General features: G+C 50.1%; 1 protein-coding gene across 4 annotated transcripts in view; it reads right to left on the reverse strand.

The window, feature by feature from the left end:
* LOC124238015 (uncharacterized) overlaps nucleotides 1-17,799 on the reverse strand; it is a 50,496-nt gene that overhangs the window by 31,761 nt on the left and 936 nt on the right. For all 4 annotated transcript variants that reach the window (XM_046658378.1, XM_046658377.1, XM_046658380.1 and 1 more), the window contains exons 2-3: nucleotides 8,269-8,300; nucleotides 7,005-7,049 (exon numbers count right to left, since the gene is read on the reverse strand). In XM_046658378.1, coding sequence (XP_046514334.1) covers nucleotides 7,005-7,049; nucleotides 8,269-8,300 — 77 coding nt within the window. The remainder of the gene's footprint in view (nucleotides 1-7,004; nucleotides 7,050-8,268; nucleotides 8,301-17,799) is intronic.

The raw sequence follows: 17,799 nt of genomic DNA on the forward strand, positions 1-17,799 counted from the left end.
GAATAGCATGGGGACAGGACCCGTGGGCAGTCAGAGCTTCTGCTGCCACCGCTTCTGCTGCCCCTGCTGGCAGGGGGACAGGACCCACGGGCAGTCAGAGCTCCTGCTGCTGCAAGTTGAGGGTTAGAACTAAATTTAAGGCATAGGTATGTGAGTTATCTCTTTACAAGACAAAGAAAAACAGTTAAAATGGTACCAGTGCCGGTAGGGTCCGGCCATTGGGTGGTCCCACAACTTTTAGATAAGAATCAAACCAGATTGAGTAAATGGCAGAAGTCACCGCTCAACTATTATCTTCAACTAAAGACAAAGGAGGATTTTGGGGTGGGGGGTCAATTACATGAGGTTGCCAGACAGTAAACAACTTAAGTTCGTGCCTTCCCCATTAAGAGTTTCCAGAGATAAGGCCATCCCCCCTTCCTCCTGGCGCAGAGAGAGAGGCATGGAGATTTCCTTCACAAATGCAACTGTCTCTGATTGAAGGGCAAGCAAATTCCACTCCTCGGAGCCTGCTTCTCATCTGTAGTTTTAAAAGTAACCAGCCTAAAAATCCTCGTCATAAACCGTTTTAAAATTAAGCAGCCTAAAAATCCTCATCACTGTGACACTCACAAGCACGCTCGTCATTTCTCAGGCAGCTCACTCCCAGGAGGCAGCCGGGCTGGATGTGCTGGGGGAGCAGGAGATGAGTTCCCGCAGGAGAGGGTGGCCGAGCGGAGCGCAGGCACTCACAGTGCAGGGCCAGGCACCAGGGACTCAGGGTGGAACACAGGCCTCGGTCCTCCAGGACTGGAAGCACAGAGCAGCAGTTCCCGACCTTGGCTGCACACTGGCGTCACCTGGGGAGCGTTGTGAGCACACCCATGCCTGACCCTCTGCCCTTCCTTACAGCTCTAATCTAACTGGTCTGGTGTGCAGCCTGAACAGCGGTACTTTTTTAAGGCCCCCAGGCGATTCCAATGTGTAGCCAGGGTTGAGAGCCACTGGACTAGAATCAACCTATCCTAATCACTTGCCTGTTCCCTAAACTTGTTCCCCAGGGTGACTGCCCCCTTCCTCCGAGCCCCGAGAGATGCCTTCCCACTGCCTGGAAATCCCTCCCTAGGCCCCATCCCCAGAGCTCAAGGGTTCCATGAAGACCCAGCCCAAAGGGACTTCTGCTGAGTCTCCCTCCACCTGCTGAGCTGGCCATGCCGCCTCTGGGCTCCGTCCTGTGGCACTTACCCCCCTGGCAGGCTGCTTGTTTAGCCGCTGCTCTGTGAGCCCTGGAGGACTGAGGCCAGGTCTCATCACCTTGACTCCCTGCCCCCGTCCCACACAGCTGCTCCATGAATGAATGCCTCTTCAAATAAATGAGCAAATGAAGAACCTGCCCGAGTCTGGGGCCTCTGCAGAACTGTAATTCTGCCTGGACCAGCCCCAGCCCCAGGTGAGGCCCTATCTTCTGCCCCAGTCCCTGGGAGATGGTGCTTCCATCAGGGGGATAGTGGGTGTGACTCTGGGCCACCCCTTCAGTTCACCTTCCCACTGGTTCTGGTCCCAGGACTCCTGGTTCTAGCGTTGCTCCCTAAAGCCCCCAGGACCATTTTTCTGCCTCACGGCACAAATCTGAGAATTAAAAATGCTACTTACTGTAAAGACTGATCAGCCAGACTCTGTGCACAGAGGCACTTAAGAAGCGATAGCTATTTTTATTACAGGTCACACTCCCTCCTAAAGGCCTGCGACAGGCACAGGCCCAGCCTGTTACTACACAGCAGGGGCCCCCCCACCCCTGTGCGGGGGAGGGCTGCAGCAGCAGACCCTTTGCTGGGGGAGCCCTGGACATGCAAACAGCCCGCAGCCCAGAGCTCCTCCCCTCCCACCTTCTCATTTGGACTGCAGTCAGGTTCACCACACCTGCCTGTCCTTCAGAATGCCCGCCTAAATGTGGACAAAATCCATATCCCTTCCTTTTGATGAGGATTTTTAGGCTGCTTAATTTTAAAACGGTTTATGATGAGGATTTTTAGGCTGGTTAATTTTAAAACTACAGATGAGAAGCAGGCTCCCAGGAGTGGAATTTGCTTGCCCCTTTGTTGGGAAACATTTACATTTCTAAGGGAAACCTCTATCTGTAAAGATGCCTCCCTCTCTGTGCCAGGAAGAAGGGGGATGGCCTTATCTCTAGAAACTCTTAGTGCCAGAGGCAAGAACTTAAGTTGGTTGCTGTCTGGCAATCTCATGTCACTGATTTAGGGTGGTGGCTTCTAACCTTTCTAACCTTTACTTAATCCGATTTGATTCTTGTCTAAAAGTCATGGGATCACCCAATGACCAGACCCCACCTGCACTGATACCATTTTAACTTTTTTCATGTTCTTTCCTTTGTCTTGTAAAGAGATGAATCACATACCTATGCCTTAAATTTAGCTCTAACCCTCAACTTGGGGCAGCAGAAGCTCTGACTGCCCATGGGTCCTGTCCCCATGCTATTCTATTCTCTAAATAAAAGAGCACTACTGCCAGATCTTAAGAGTCTAAGAAATCTTTCTTTCGACTCCTCGGCTCACCGACCCCGCATCATTTCTGGTGGCCCGTACGGGGACTTGCTTCATCGGCTTGTGAGCTCGAGTTCTGGTAAGTGCCCTTTTTCCTTGTGCCTTTCTCTTTTTCAAGGATGGATCTAAATTCACTTCTCCATCGGGAACTTTCTTGGATGGCTGTATGAATCCACGTTTGCTGCCCATGGCTACTCTATGGGGCAAATCGTGGCATTCAGCTTGAAGAGAATCAGTACCTTAAGCCTCAGGGTGATGAAGAATGAATTAATCCATTCCTTCCTGACTCTATCTCTAATAGACAAAGTTTACATCGGCACAGGTCGGCCACTTAAGTCGTTAGGACGGTTGCCAATCTCCAAGACTCCTGTGGAAGGTTTCTTTTCCTAAGGCTGGATTGGGATCCCTCCCATGGCACCTGACCACTCTTCGAACTGCGGCCAAAGTCCCAATTGGGACTCCAGTTCAAGGAAAGTACCAAACTCTAACCTTTGGTGGAGTATGGGAACCCCTTCTTGGGAGAATGGCTCCAGGATGCAATTGGGTAGAATGTCTCCCAGACTGGCGGAAAATTCCTCACTGTTTTTCTCTATCCTTTATCCTGGGGACCATTCACCAGGCACCTATTACTGCCAGGCATAATAGGGAAAATGTTCAAGGGATGCCCCCATCATCCCTTGCTACAGGAACCCCATTGGGGGGATTTTCAAGGTAATGGCCCCATGCTATTCTATTCTCTAAATAAAAGAGCACTACTGCCAGATCTTAAGAGTCTAAGAAATCTTTCTTTTGACTCCTCGGCTCACCGACCCTGCATCACTTTGACCCTTCAGTTCAACTAAAAAAGGCTAAACTTTTCAAAATAAACTTTAACAGAAAATAAGGTGAGAAAGGGAACACGGCACCTGAAGCAGCTGCACTGCCCACCTGGCTCCTTTCCTCACCTGCTGGAGGAGCCAGCTAATCCCCCCCACCCCAGGGGGGTGACAGACACCTCTAGGGGCACACAGCAGGATGGAGACCTGCGCCTCTTCCAAGGTCCCTCAGCCTAGACAGAGGCACACAGCCCACACCCCTCCACCCAGAGGCCAGGGGCAGGGCCACCCCACTGCCCACTGGGAGGTCCTTGTCTGCCCTCTGCCCCTTCCCACCACAACAGCTCTGTCCTCAGTTTACAAAAACCCCCCTAGGCTTCTGGATGAGTCTGCACTCGTTCAGCAGAGCAGCCTCCAGCCGGCTCTGGCCTGAAGTGGAAGTGTCTCGGCAACTGGAAGCCGCGCCGTTCACACCTGCCGAGCAGCCCAGCAGGCACACGGCCACCCTCGCTTCCCCTCAGACACAGCCCCACAGCAAGCTTTCTCCTCCCTTCCCAGACAGCTTGGGGGAGAAGCAGCCTTGCACAATCCCATTCGAATCTCCATTTTGGTTCCATCTTACAAAATCATAGTTCAACTTCTTTTTTTATTTAACCTTAAAGCCAAAGGGTATCTGGTGACAAGAGATTTTCACACATTGAGGTATACAGGGTAACTACTCGGGTTCAAAACTGATTTTGCTTGAGCTAAAAAGGCTGACTTAAGGCCTATCAAACATACACTGCACCTCTGCTTCAATCATTACAGTAAGGAAGGCCCTCTCTTCAGATGAGGCCGCGAGCTTCCCCTCCTTCAGCTTCCCCTCCTTCACCCGCCTGATTGGGAACGCCCAGGTTAGGCCCTTTCTGCCGCCACTGTCATGTTGACCTGATAATTTGAAACTGAATACCTCTTTCAAATTTTGATGAAAATGTATCCCGGGTGTGTTTAATGTATATTCTTTGTTCTAAGAAGATATAAGACTGTACTGAAACCCACACTTCTCCAGAACGCTTTTTAAGGCCTTCCGGGTTATAACCCTCACTCTGGCTCAAGTAAACTCACCTTAATTATTGGTTATTTTGCGGTGACACTGGCATAACATTACATATCCTGAGGGGGTGCCATTGGTTCCCCTTTTGTCACTAGGAGTATGAAAACTCCAGAAAGAAGGCCTAGATGACCATCAAATCCATACAAAACTGCCTTGAGGAGAAAAGACACTTAATTTTCCAGATATAGGTAAAGATAAAAACTCATCCATCTGGCAACAAGACTGCCAATTGACCCCTGTCTCAGAAACTACGTGGGCAAGGAAAATAAATTAGAGGAACAACTTGTGCCACTTGTGTGTCCTACAGTATATTCTACTCTGCATAAACCTAACCATAGAACAAATCAAGTGTGCAAACCCCACAGTGCCAGCAAACCTGGGAAGGAGGCCTGGGCACAGACACGGCTGAGCTCAAAGGTTTCAAGAAAACAACATGGATTTTTTTCTGGTCAATAAGCTTTGGATTTTTGTTGTTGTTTTGTTTTGTTTTGTTTTTTGAGGAGGATTAGCCCTGAACTAACTGCTGCCAATCCTCCTCTTTTTGCTGAGAAAGCCTGGCCCTGAGCTAACATCCGTGCCCATCTTCCTCTATTTTATATGTAGGACGCCTGCCACAGCATGGCTTGAGGAGCAGTGTGTAGGTCTGCACCTGGGATCCCAACCAGCGAACCCCGGGCCTCCGAAGCGGGATCTGCGCACTTAACCCTTGCGCCACCAGGCTGGCCCTGGATTTTTTTTATATAACTTTTTTTTCTGTAACAGTTTCATTGAGATCTAATTCACATACCATACAATTCACCCACTTGAAGTATAAATTCAGTGGCTTTTATTATATTCAGAGTTGTACATTCATCACAACAATTTTACATTTTCCCCACTTGCTAAAATAAAACCGTGTAATCTTTTCCTATCCCTCCAAACCTCCCCATTCCTCCTAGACCTAGACAACCAATAATCTACTTTCTGTCTCGACGGATTTGCCTATTCTGGGCATTTCATATAAACGGAATTACCCAATATGCGGGCTTTGGGTCTGGCTTCTTTCACTCACTTAGCATGTTTTCAAGGTTGAACTATATTGCAGCAAGCATCAGCACTTCACTCCTTTTTATGGCTGAATAATACTCCAGTACATGGTGTTATGTGTTGAATTGTGTCCCCCTAAAGTTCATATCTTGAAGTCCCAACCTGCAGTACCTTAGAATGTGACCTTATTTGGAGAAAGGGTCTTCTCCAAATAACCAAGTAGAATGAGGGCATTAGGGTGGTCCCTAATCCAATGACCAGTGTCCTTATAAAAAAGGGGAACTTCAGACACAAAGATGCATACAGGGAGAACATCAAGAGATCATGAAGATGACCATCTATAAACCAAGGAAAGAATCTGACATACATTTGTCCATCACGATCCTCAAAGGAACCAACCCTGCCAACGCCTTGATCTTAGACTTCTAGCCCCCAATACGGTGAAACAGTCATTTCTGTTAACCCCCAGCCTGTGGTACTTTGTTACAGCAGACCCAGCAAACGGATACTATGGGTGTATTACATTTGGTTTATCCATTCATCACTGATGAACTTCTGGGCTGTTTCCAACTATTGGCTATTATACATAATGCTACTATGAACATTCACACACAAGCTTTTGTGTGCATCTATGTTTCCATTTTTCCTGGGTATGTACCGACCAGAGGAAGTGCTGGGTCAAATGGTAACTATGTTTAACTATCTGAGGACTGCCAAACTGTTTTCCAAGTGGCTATGCCACTCTACATTCGTATCAGCAGTCTGTGAGGGTTCTAATTTCTCTACATCCTTGCCAACACTTATTATCATCTGTCTTTTTCATTATAGCTATCCTAGTGGGTGTGAAGTGGGATCTTGCTGTGGTTGTGATTTGTATTTCCCTGAAATGATATTGAGAATCTTTCATGCGCTTATTGGCCATTTGGACATCTTATTTGGAAAACAGATTTGTTAATGCAAAGGTCACATGTAATCTAGCCCCGCCTACCTCTGCAGACACACCAGGCCCGGCCCCCTTCCCTCGCTCTCTGATTCCAGTCACTTGACCTTTTCCCGGCTCTGGAGGCAAGCACTGCACACCTTCCCATAGCAGGGCCTTGACACCTGCAAGGCTCCTGAACTAAGACAACTTTTTCCCCCAACTTTGCCGTTACCCAATTCATCACCTCCTCAGAGGAGCCTCTCAGGACTACCCCAGGCAAGTGTCTCCCACCTGGCTGGGTTTGCAGAGGACCCTGTATTAGGTTAGTGTGGTCAGACTACAAAATGCCCTGATCACCTCCTCAGACAATTTCTCAGTTTCACTAAGTACAGCTTTATCACCCAACTTCAAAGGCGGTGATTTCCTACACTAAGTCATCATAAAACTTCAAGATTTATTCAACTCTTTCAAGCAGAAAAATTAAAGTCCCTACCTTTTACTCACATTATTTGAAATAAAACAGAAAAATGAACTATAGTTTAGCTTGCTATGAATTATTTTGTAAAAATTGGATTTAGGTGTTTACCAATATTAACCACATCCCTTACCTGATTTGGAGTCCTTTGAAGTATCTAGGTTGGGGGTGGGACAATCTAAATTTGGAAGAAAAAAAAAGTTTCATAAATATAAGTGTATCATAAATATAAGTATAAAACATAACATTATGTTCATTTTTGTAAAAGCTACAAGTCAACAGTAATAGAAACCCCCTCTGCTATGAAGTGAGTCACCCTTTAGATGCAGAGCAGCCTTTGGTAACCAATGCCCTGTTACCAATGGCCAACGATGCCATATTCTCAGGGGAAAAAAGATGGACACCAACAATCCGTAAGCCTTTCCAGTAGAGAGAAGAGAAAGGCAACAAACTTCGTAATTACTCTTGGTTGGTTCCCAGTAATCTCTCAATTTTGTGCCAAAGAAGCTGTCTTGTTTCTCTGATCAGCTCAGCAGCCCCTAAACACCGCCTGGCAAGTAAGTAACTTGACATCAGAAAGGAAAAGAGCACCTGGCCGACCAGGGCTCGAGTTACCACACAAAAGAATCACCATCCTTCCCCAGTTAACAGTCGATCCAGGCAAACACGCCAACAATCGAGGGAGGGGACACACAGGTTGAAGAAAACGGTCTGAAGTTGGCCGGACAAGGCGGCCCCAGATGAGGGCAGGCCCTGAGGGCAGTCGGGAGACCCTGCACAGGGTGAGGCACGCCGGCTCAGGCCAGGTAGAGGAGGGCCCTCGGTGGGCCACACCACGCCCAGATGGAGTTCAGGCCTCAACAAGAGAGCTTCCACTTGACCCACGTTCAAGGATAGAATTATGTGCTGCCATTTTTTCATTAAGTGGATAAAATGGACAACAACACTCAAGTATTAAAGAAAATACCTAGTTATTACTCACGGAAAGTTTACTGAATTCAGTTGATAATACTTCCCTAATCTTACCTTACCTGAATTTATAATAAAGTTAAAAAGAACATTAGACTGAGTTTAAAAGGAGTGAGATATAAGACCATTTATTTTCTATTCGCAAGTTGTAAAAAGCTACAAAGATCTAAATTCTTTACATTTCACTTTTTTAAATATCTGTTGAAAAATAATGCTAAAATTTTGAAAAAATGTCATTAGTTCATCATCTTAACCTAATGATTCTTTCAACGCATTTCTATTTCTGTAAGTCGGTGAAAGCATGAATGTAACAAAGCAACTGCAGCCAATAAATAAACTGAATGAAGAAATCACTTTCTAAAACTGCAACTGTTTCCACAGCCTAAGTCAACGTTCTTGATGACTCAACTCCGGCACAGAGCACGTACCTTTCTCTTCTGAAGAGGCACTGTGATCCTCACTAGAACAAGAAAAGAAACACAGTTTTATAAACAGATACTAACTTTATACACAATAATTATGAAAATCATTGAAATGATTATGATGTTATGTTTCTCCAGAAATGCAACCGGCTGAGTGAAGCTCTCCCAGTCCTGCGGGCTCTTCCTGCCCCGCTGGCTTCCACCTACAGCCCAGCCCAACGTGCACACACACGGAGCTCACCCAGCGTGCACCCCAACACCCTCCCGTCCTGCCACCCCTGCCCAGGGGCTCAGTGCTGGCTTGCCCCACCCCGCCCAGCCACGCGGCCCCTGTGGCCTGTCTCCCCCCAGAGGGCAGCCCAGCCGCCGTCTCTGCGCTGCCTCCAGTCCCTCTGTTTCCCCTAGGAGCCGCTGCTCAGTCGCCTCTTCTCCCAGGCCTCTTCACTCGCTTCCCTGCCTCTCCCCTCCATCCGGCATGCCTGAGACATGCCCTGGGGCTCGGAGAGCTGCCACTGGATTAGAGGCCCTCCCTGGAGCAGGGTCCAGCCTCACGACTGCCTGAACACTCTCTGCCCTTCTCACGCCAGTCTCACAAAAGAACCACAGCCTCCACTTCCCGCTCCCCGTCCTTCCTGAGACCCACAGCCGGCTGGCTTCTGCCCTCCCCCGTCACCAAAACCACTCTAGCTGGAGCCGCCAATGACTCCTGCCTGGGAGACCCCACGGGCCCTCCTTCAGTCCCGGGTGGGTGGCTGCTGTCTCTGGATGGAGCAGGTGACAGGCTCCTCCATGGCTTCTGCATCCCCTCTCACCTGGTGTGCTCCCTCCTCCCCCCTCCTCTGTCTCTCCAGGTGCTCCCCTGTCCTGGCCTCCTGGGGACTGACAGGGCCTGCAATCGCGTGCCCCCCTCCTCCCGCCATCACTGCCTCAGAGCTCGTCTGCATGCCGAGCCTTCAGCTCCGAAATCTTTACCTCCTTCCCAGGCCTCTTCCCTGAGTTCCAGGTGTCTGGGACCTGGGTGTCACTTCAGCACTTCAGATCAAACATGGTCAGCACTGAGCCCACCGCAGCTCTCCCTGCCCGTCCAGACGTGCCCTCGCAGAGAGCCACATCAGCAGGCCACCTAGCTGGAACCTCCAGGGCATCACCAGCTCCTGCTCCCTCTTCCTGGGCAAGCAGCCAACCCCAGTCCTCCCGGCCTCCTCCTGCACCTCCCTCAACCTGGCCCTCCTCCACACCCACTGCTCCTGCCTCAGTGCAGCCTTGCTCTCACCGCTCTCCTGCCTGATTACAACCCCCTCCTGCTGACGTCCCTGCCCGCAGGCCCACGCTCTCAGCGCACACCCACAGGACCATCAGCATGGCCTACTCATGTCCTCGCTTACACCCTTCTGTGGCTCCTCATGGCCTCCTGGCTAAAGCCTGAGTTATGTTAAAAGAAAACCGCAGGCCCAAAACCGAGTCACTCCTGCTAGGCCGGTGTCACCAAACAGGGGCTTAACACCTAACTGCAGCTTCGACCTCCATCACAAATGTCGTCTCAGCCAGTCACTCAGGAATCTTCCCGTCAGCACCAAGGAGGTGATCTGTCACATGGGGCCTCCCCATCCGCCAAAGGGAGATGGGGTAACCCACCTAATAAGACCCTTTTGTTCCCAAAGTGAGATGACCGAACCCAGAATAAACCATTTTCCACTTATGACTCCCTTGTCCTGCCTTTGAAAACCTTTCCCTTTCTGCAGCCCCGGAGCTGGCTAGATGGGATGCTGCCCGATTCACGAATCGTTCAGCAAAGCCATTTAGACCTTTCGATTGACTCGGCTGGGTCTCTGTTATTGAGAGCTCCTTGGCATGGCACACAGGAACCGCCACCCCGCCCCTTATCTCCCGCCCTGCACACTCCCCCAGGGTGAATGATCTCCCATGTCCCAAGCACACTCTGCATATCACACACACACACGTGCACACACACACACACCACTCTCTGCATCCTCCAGGGTCCCCCCGTGGCCTTGCAGGTCATGCACCCCAACTCTGGGTGCTCCACGGACTAGTACCATGATGCTGGGGTACCTCCTGGACTTGTACGTGCATGGAAGTGACAGCCCTGCTGCCCCCTTGATGCCCAAACATCTACTCATCCTTTAAAAACAGCATTTCTCAAAGTGCAGTCTGAGGACCATTAGAACCCTACAGGAGGCCCTCCAAAAGTTCTTCTGGGCCCCCTGAATCAGAAAATTCAATGAATACGTGAAAAAGCAGGAAGAAAACAACAATGGTGCTTGTACTTATGGGAGTTTAAGATCTTTATTTCTCATTTAATCATCCCAATAAGCCTATGAAGGCCATTTTAAAAATGCAGAGACTGAGGCTCAGAGACGTTAACTAACTTCCTTGGATCACACAGCTAACAAATAGAAAAGGAGCACACGAGCCTAGGCCATTACAACTTGGAAGCCCATGCACTTGCCTGGTACCATGTCTTCCCTCACTTTACACCGCTTCCCCCCTAAATCCCAATCATGGTAGTAAAAGTAAACTGAGGAAGAAAAGAGCAAAAGCAGCAGACCAACTGCTTGCCCTTTCTCTTCTCTTCCTCGCCCAAGGCTGTCAGGGACCCCCAGATTCTGCAAACCTCCTTGACTCAAGATTTTATACTGGTAAACTTTCCCATGTAGCTGGAATTTCCCAAGCTTCATGATTCTAGAGAATACATGTATTCTCATTTTCAGACCTAAATCCTCCTTTTTTTTTTAATCCTAAACTCCCACAAAAGGTCAAGGGGCAGGGGTGAACCTAAAATTAGGAAATGCTTCAAGAAACCAAGAAAGGCTAAACTGTGGGTCCCAATGAAATGCATAAAAGAACAAGCCCAGAGGCCGGCCGAGTGGCACAGCAGTGAAGTGCGCACGTTCAGCTTCGGCGGCCAGGGGTTCACTGGTTTGGATCCCAGGTGCGGACATGGCACAGCTTGTCAAGCCATGTTGTGGCAGGCGTCCCACATATAAAGTAGAGGAAGATGGGCATGGATGTTAGCTCAGGGCCAGTCTTCCTCAGCAAAAAGAGGAGGATTGGCAGCAGATGTTAGCTCAGGGCTAATCCTCCTCAAAAATAAAAAAGAACAAGCCCACCATTGTGTCTTTTTTCTCCAGCCGCGTGCCTTTTATAACGCAGTCACATGCCTTTCAATTTTAAAATAATTAGGAGAGCGTGTACTGAGAGTGAGCACTCACTGCACAACTACATCGGCTGACACCCACTTCGGAGTCCTCAGTGACAAAGTCACATCCTCCTCTTCACTGGCACTTCCACCTGCCCTCTTCCACAGCTGTTTATCCCTATTTCCAGACATGTACACATCTGCTTAGATATTAAAACTTCTGCTAAAACCCAGAAAACCTTAGTGGAAAACTTTCATTTTCTTCATGAAGCAGATGAGCGAGTAGTATCCAAGACGAGCTTAGTCAAGCTGCAGGGTAGCCCACCAGCCCTCTGCCTCAGAGAAGCCCCATGTACAGCCAGGTGAGGAAACAGACCCCAGAGCCCCCGCAGGCCCTGGCCACTACATGGATGCAGCTCCCCACATTCCCTTCCTTTCTGCTCTTTCCATGTGGATTGCTATAAGGAAAACCACAGCGAGCCTGGGGAGACAGCACCGACTGCAAACGGTCACAGTGCATCTAGGCACTGGGGATGAGCAGAAAAGGGGCGCGGACTTCACTTAAATACATCTAATACTCCCAAAGTTCTGATCCGGACTCAATCATCATATCTGAGTATAATCTCAAGGCTGCCTCATGCCCACCAGCTCCCAGGCCCCACCTTATTGCGGGTTCCTCTCCCCGCATGGAGGGGAGCAAGCCCTGCTTCTTGGCACAGTAAAATCTCCAAGTTACTACGGGACTGAAAGAACAGGCTTCAGACCTCAAAGGGGTAATATTAAAGGAGGGTATGTATTACACGCTTGTCAAAAAATGTGGAATATATTAAAATAAGTGCAAATGAGTAAAACCAATTGTTGGAATTAAGTCATGGCTATAGTGAAATGAACCCCGAGAGCAAAACCAAATCCTCACGTAGGCAGAGTCTGCTAGAGGTTCCCAAGTTCTTTCAAAGCCACAGCACCCCAGCCCCTCATGGGACCTCTGCCAGAGGAACAGGGACAGGCACCGCCATCCCACACGCAGGGGAGGACACTGCACTCAGTGGGGTAAAGTCGCTTGGCCAAGCCCACGCAGGCTGGTGAAAGGGCGGCCAGCACTAGAATCCAGAGACCCCGACCTTGAGGGAGCCCTTCTTCCAGCTCAGCACCTGGCCTGACTTTGAGCGGCGTGGATGGGTGACACTGGGCATCCAAATGGTCTCACTCCACTCTGGCTCAATAAGTAATAATTCTCCAGGTCAAGATGTTAATAATTCTTAAAGTAAAAATAAAACCAATAAAAAATAAAGTAAAAAAATATATGAGGCCGGCCCGGTAGCACAGGGTTAAGTTTGAATGTTCTGCTTCGGCGGCCCAGGGTTCACCGATTCAGATCCCTGGCGTGGACATGGCACCGCTTGGCACACCATGCTGTGGCAGGCATCCCACATATAAAGTAGAGGAAGATGGGCATGGATGTTAGCTCAGGGCCAGTCTTCATCAGCAAAAAGAGGGGGATTGGCAGCAGTTAGCTCAGGGCTAATCTTCCTCAAAAAAATAAAAAATAAAATAAAACAAAATAAAAAACATGTATGGATTATATTGTGGGGGAGGAAAATTTTACTTCTACCCTTCTTGGCTCTTCTGGCTGGTCTAAAAGTTAAATTGACATGAGACAGATTAACAGGAGAAAATGAAAGTTTAACAACATGTATACACGGGAGAGACCCAGGAAAACTGAGTAACTTGACAAAACAGCAGAAGCCACCACCTTATATAGCATCTTCGGCTAAAGACAAAAGATGTTGGGGGTGGGGAGTCAGCTATGGGACGTGACCAGGAAAAGCAGATCACCAAGGGTGAGGCTGTTATGCGGGTTGAAGTCCTTGCCTTCTTCGTGGATAACAGTTGCCAGAGATTTAGAGTCAGCCCCCTCCTCCTGGGACAGCTAGGGAGACACTCCTACAAACGGAGATCTCCCTTACAAATGTAAATGTATTTTATTTACAAAGGGTAACTTCTACTTGGTTTACAGAGCTCCTCCCACGTCTGCTCTTTCTTAAAAAATAAGCAGCCCAAAATAATGCTTATGCCAAAGAGCATTTTGGGGTGGCAAATTCTGCTCCCCCACAAGGTGCTGGGCACAAGTGAACAAAGCACTGGGTCTGTGCCCTCAAGAGCCCATCAGCCCGAGGGGAACGGCACCCAAGGCAGCACGGGCTTTGAGAGAGCTTGTCTAAGACTGCAGAGTCAAGGAGAGCTCCCTGGGCCAGCCATGAAGGACAGGCAGGAATGGGCCAGAGAAGAAGGGGCACGGGGATCGTCTGAGGCAGGAAGGAGCTGACTACGGTGCAGGAACGGGAGGAGAGCCAGTGTGGTGGGCAGACAGGCAGGAGACGAGGAGGGGCCGGGGGTGGAGAAACCTCGGCTCTGTAACCAAACTGATGGCAACCGCCAGGACGCTGAGCAGTGACCGTCCCTCTGCCGTACCTCTGCAGTTCCACTCTGGCCAGGTTTGAAACTTGAGAGCACTGGAAGAGGTCAACCACGCAGTGTCCCAGAATCTGCTGTCTTCAACATCTTACAGGGAGACTGCCTGATCCTGTGCAGCCCCCTGACAACCCGCAGGTTGACACTGCCTGCGTCAAGTCCAAGCATTTCCCTAAAGAAAATCTCAGTTGCCCAGGCCACCAAAGCTGCTCCAGAAGTTGCAGTACTAGACGAGAAATGCCTCTCAGGAGGCTAGGCAATTTTCAACCACAGTCCCAAGGAAACCACCTTCATTCAGAATCGAGCTCTGGAAGCCAACAACACAACCCTCTAGTACCAGGCCCTGGGGGGGATCAGGGACTCAACAAGGGGCAGGTAGGGACAGGTGAGGGGTGGGAAAGGCGTGGGCACCCTGAATCACCAGCTTCCATGCCCGCAAGGAATACTTCCCAAGCCAGGCTGGTTGGCCATCATCACCCTGCTTCTTTTCCTCTAAGCAGCCCAAAGATCACCACCTCCAGTCAGCTCAGCCATGACAGAAGCCGTCCTACAGCTTTTTTCTTCTACCCTCCGGTCCCTGAATGAGTGCAGTCTCCAGTGCTGCTGAGGCACTTGGCGCTGGCACAGATGGGAAGCCCAGAGGGCTGGCTCTCCAGGCTGGCTCCTTCACCTACCCTTTTTCAGTTACATTAGTGGCAAAAATAATGGTGAAATTGGTAGGTCTTTGGGCATCAAAAGGCTAAAGGATTCACTGCATCACTATTTGTGAGAAAGAAGACATGAGAAGAGCTGTATTAAAATACAGCCGGAGCAGCCATTTCAGAGGAATTGCCATACACGTCTTCTTATCTTCCAAACTGGACCAAACCGCCAATATTCCAAGAAGTCAGTAAAAACAAAGATACAGTTTGTAAGGAGTGATGAAACTGGACTTTGCCAATGACCAAATAACTAACCAGTCTATGAAGTGGTCCTAGTCTCTCCTCAGGTAGCACCAATGAATTGTTCTTAGAAATGTCTTACCCCACCTTCCTCCTCTTTTTCATAAAGATTCTGAGCCCCCTCGTGCAGTCAGGATACTATTTGGGTTTCTACTTGAATCTGTGCTCCTGAATCGCAATTCTTTGATTCCAAATAAATGCTTTCCTTTTTGAACTGGTTTCTGTTCTTGTAGGTTGACATTTGTAACAGGCAAAAACTGCAAACAACTACCCCGTTCACCAAGAGTCAAATGAACACATGAGATACAGTGAGATAATGGAGTACCGTGGGCCAGGAGAATGAAGGAACTGCTCAACACAACCACGTGGACAAAACCGCACAAACATAATGGTGCACAAAAGCAGCCAGACACAAAAGAGTTTATGGTATACGACCCCATTTTTATAAAGTTTACAAACAAGCGAAAGTAATGCCCAGTTCCTTTGGTGAGCACGGACAGGATGGTAAGGAACATGAGGGGGCTTCCAGAGCGCCATGTTCTATTTGTTGACCTGGGAGGTGGTTACATAAAATGTGTTCACTTTGTGATAACTCAATTAAGCTGCACACTTAAGCTGCTTGTGTTTTCTACATGACTGTACATACACACACACACACACAGGAAAGGTTTTTAGCATCTCGGGAAAGGAAAAGTATTCAGGGCTTTAGCTTGTGGGTTACAGCTGTGAATGGAGAATGACCCTGGGTGGCAGGGGGACAAGGAGAAGAGTCTGATTGCAGTGGAGATAAGATCTAAAGGGCAGCTGTGGGGCAGCAGGAATTAGAGGGAACAGTTTCAGGGCTTACTCCCTTCTTCCTTCTTGTAACTGTCAGTGAGTCTTCTGCATCATGGACTCCAAAGGGAAGTGAGGCCGAGAGGGGAAAGTGCTGGAACTAGGCTGGCAGGGAGAAAGGAGCAGCTGGAGCACTTCCAGCAATGAGAGGACAAGGAGGGGAAGAGACGGAGGAGAGAGAATGAAATCCTAAGTGCCCAGGGTGGGCAAGAAGGGGCGCGCACCTGGGCTGGGGATGGATGCGGTGGGAGGATTCCCAGGACCCAGCCCAGGGGAAGAGTTCCCTTCTCGACTCCTTCCCTGAGCCAACAATGGCCGGCCGACACGCCCAGATTACTGGTTTCACTGCAATGCTCTGCCGTGCTTTGTTTACAAGTCAGTTGCCTCCGGCAACTAAAAGAGAAGCGGAAGCGTGAGTGAGTGAGTGTGTGTGCACGTCTGTGCGACGATGCCACATCTCCAGCATATAGTTCACACCGAAAAAAAATGTTCATTTGACAAATAAATAACAGAATATGGTAGTCAGACATAAAGGAGAGACACTACTCCTCAGTACTTACAAAATCTGTAATAAACAGCTTAAAGAGCCAAAGCCATGGGCAGGGCTAAGTGTTAGAGGGCACACTGTGCAGCGACTCAGCAACAGCCGCTCAGTCTGTGCAGGTGACCGAGAACCGCCGGCGCCCTCTCCACACAGAAGGATGCGGACTTGGCTGCCACACTGAAGTGTGAAGATGACACGTTAGCAACACTCTCCCTGAAGAGGCCAGAAAGCTCAGAGCCGGTGGACTAACAAGTTCCCACGGGAAGGGGTGGGGGGCACCCACATCTTACTGTACGAGGAGGGCTGTGTTTCGGGGGCGGGGAAAGCAGAGAAGTTTAGTTAGCCCTGTTCGTGTAACTAACCGTGCTAGTTTCACATACTACATTTCAATTCACCTCCTCTCTTTATTGCTTTTGGTGGAGAAACTTGACTCGAAAAACTTCAGTCATAATCTGATTCAAAGCTGGCTTTAACAATCGTTCACAAGCACCGCTGCAGAAGTGTTCTTGATATTCCAAGCAGACTCAGTTCCGTCCCAGTGTGGTTTTTTTCGTGCTTCTAACCTCAAGAAATCAAACAGCAAAACCTCTCGGCACACAAACTCCGCTAGGCTGACTTCCTGATTGCAACAACGTTTGAAGGGAGGCGGGGGAGGGGGGTGAAAAGCCCTCCCTCCTCCTCTAGAGAAGCTGGGCCTGACGTTTACCAATCCAGGAAAAACTGAAGCTGCGAAACTTCTTCCTCTAGCTGTTCCCGCGGAAACTGTTTTGCTGCAGTGACTGTCCCAACAGTAAAGTGCCCGCGGCCCGAACCTCTGCGGAGCGTTTCCGCGCTGCTTTGGTCGGACTTCCTGCGCGCACTCGCGCAATGAGATTCCCGAGAGGACAAGCTGCGGCCGCCCGGCGCGTCTCGTGCTGAAACGCCGCACCCGGGCTGGAGCCCGCTGCTGCGGGGGACGTGGGGCCTCCGGAGAGCGCGACCGCGGACCACTACAGCATCCCAAAACGCGCTCCTAACACACTCCCGTGTAAAAAGCAGCTGTCTTTAAAGGTCTGTGGGACGTTGATGACAGAGGCATTGGCCGCCCTCACAGGAATAGCAGACACCCTTCAAGCAATGCTGATCTCGCGCCTTCTGCGCCCAAGACGTTCTTAGTGCCACATGGGCGGTGGGGGGGCTGATGGGGGCGGGGGCCTCCAAGCACCGGCAAAGGGCGGCATGAAGGGAACTAATCCTGCCCTCGACTCAAACAATTTGAAAGCTGAGTGGCCAAAGCGCCGACGCTGTTCAGAAAAATCCCGGGCACCCGCCAGGGCGACCTCCTCAGCCCCGCTCCGGGGTCAGAGGGCGCAGGGGCTGCGGAGAGCCGGAGCCCGAGGCTGGGGACAGATGAGGACACCAGAGGCCGGGCCTCGGCGGCGGGGAGGCACCCGCGGAGGCGGGAAGGGCCGAGTCTACCCGCGGAGAGCAAGGGGCGCCGCCGCGCGACCTGCCCTCGTCCGCGCCCGCGGGCCCCGCCGCCGCCGCCGCCGCCGCCGCCGCCGCCAGGAGGACGAGGCCCATCCGGCCCACCTGCCGCCGCCCCC

This window comes from Equus quagga, chromosome 4 (genome assembly GCF_021613505.1).
Source record: "Equus quagga isolate Etosha38 chromosome 4, UCLA_HA_Equagga_1.0, whole genome shotgun sequence".
In the NCBI taxonomy this organism is placed as follows: Eukaryota; Metazoa; Chordata; class Mammalia; order Perissodactyla; family Equidae; genus Equus; species Equus quagga.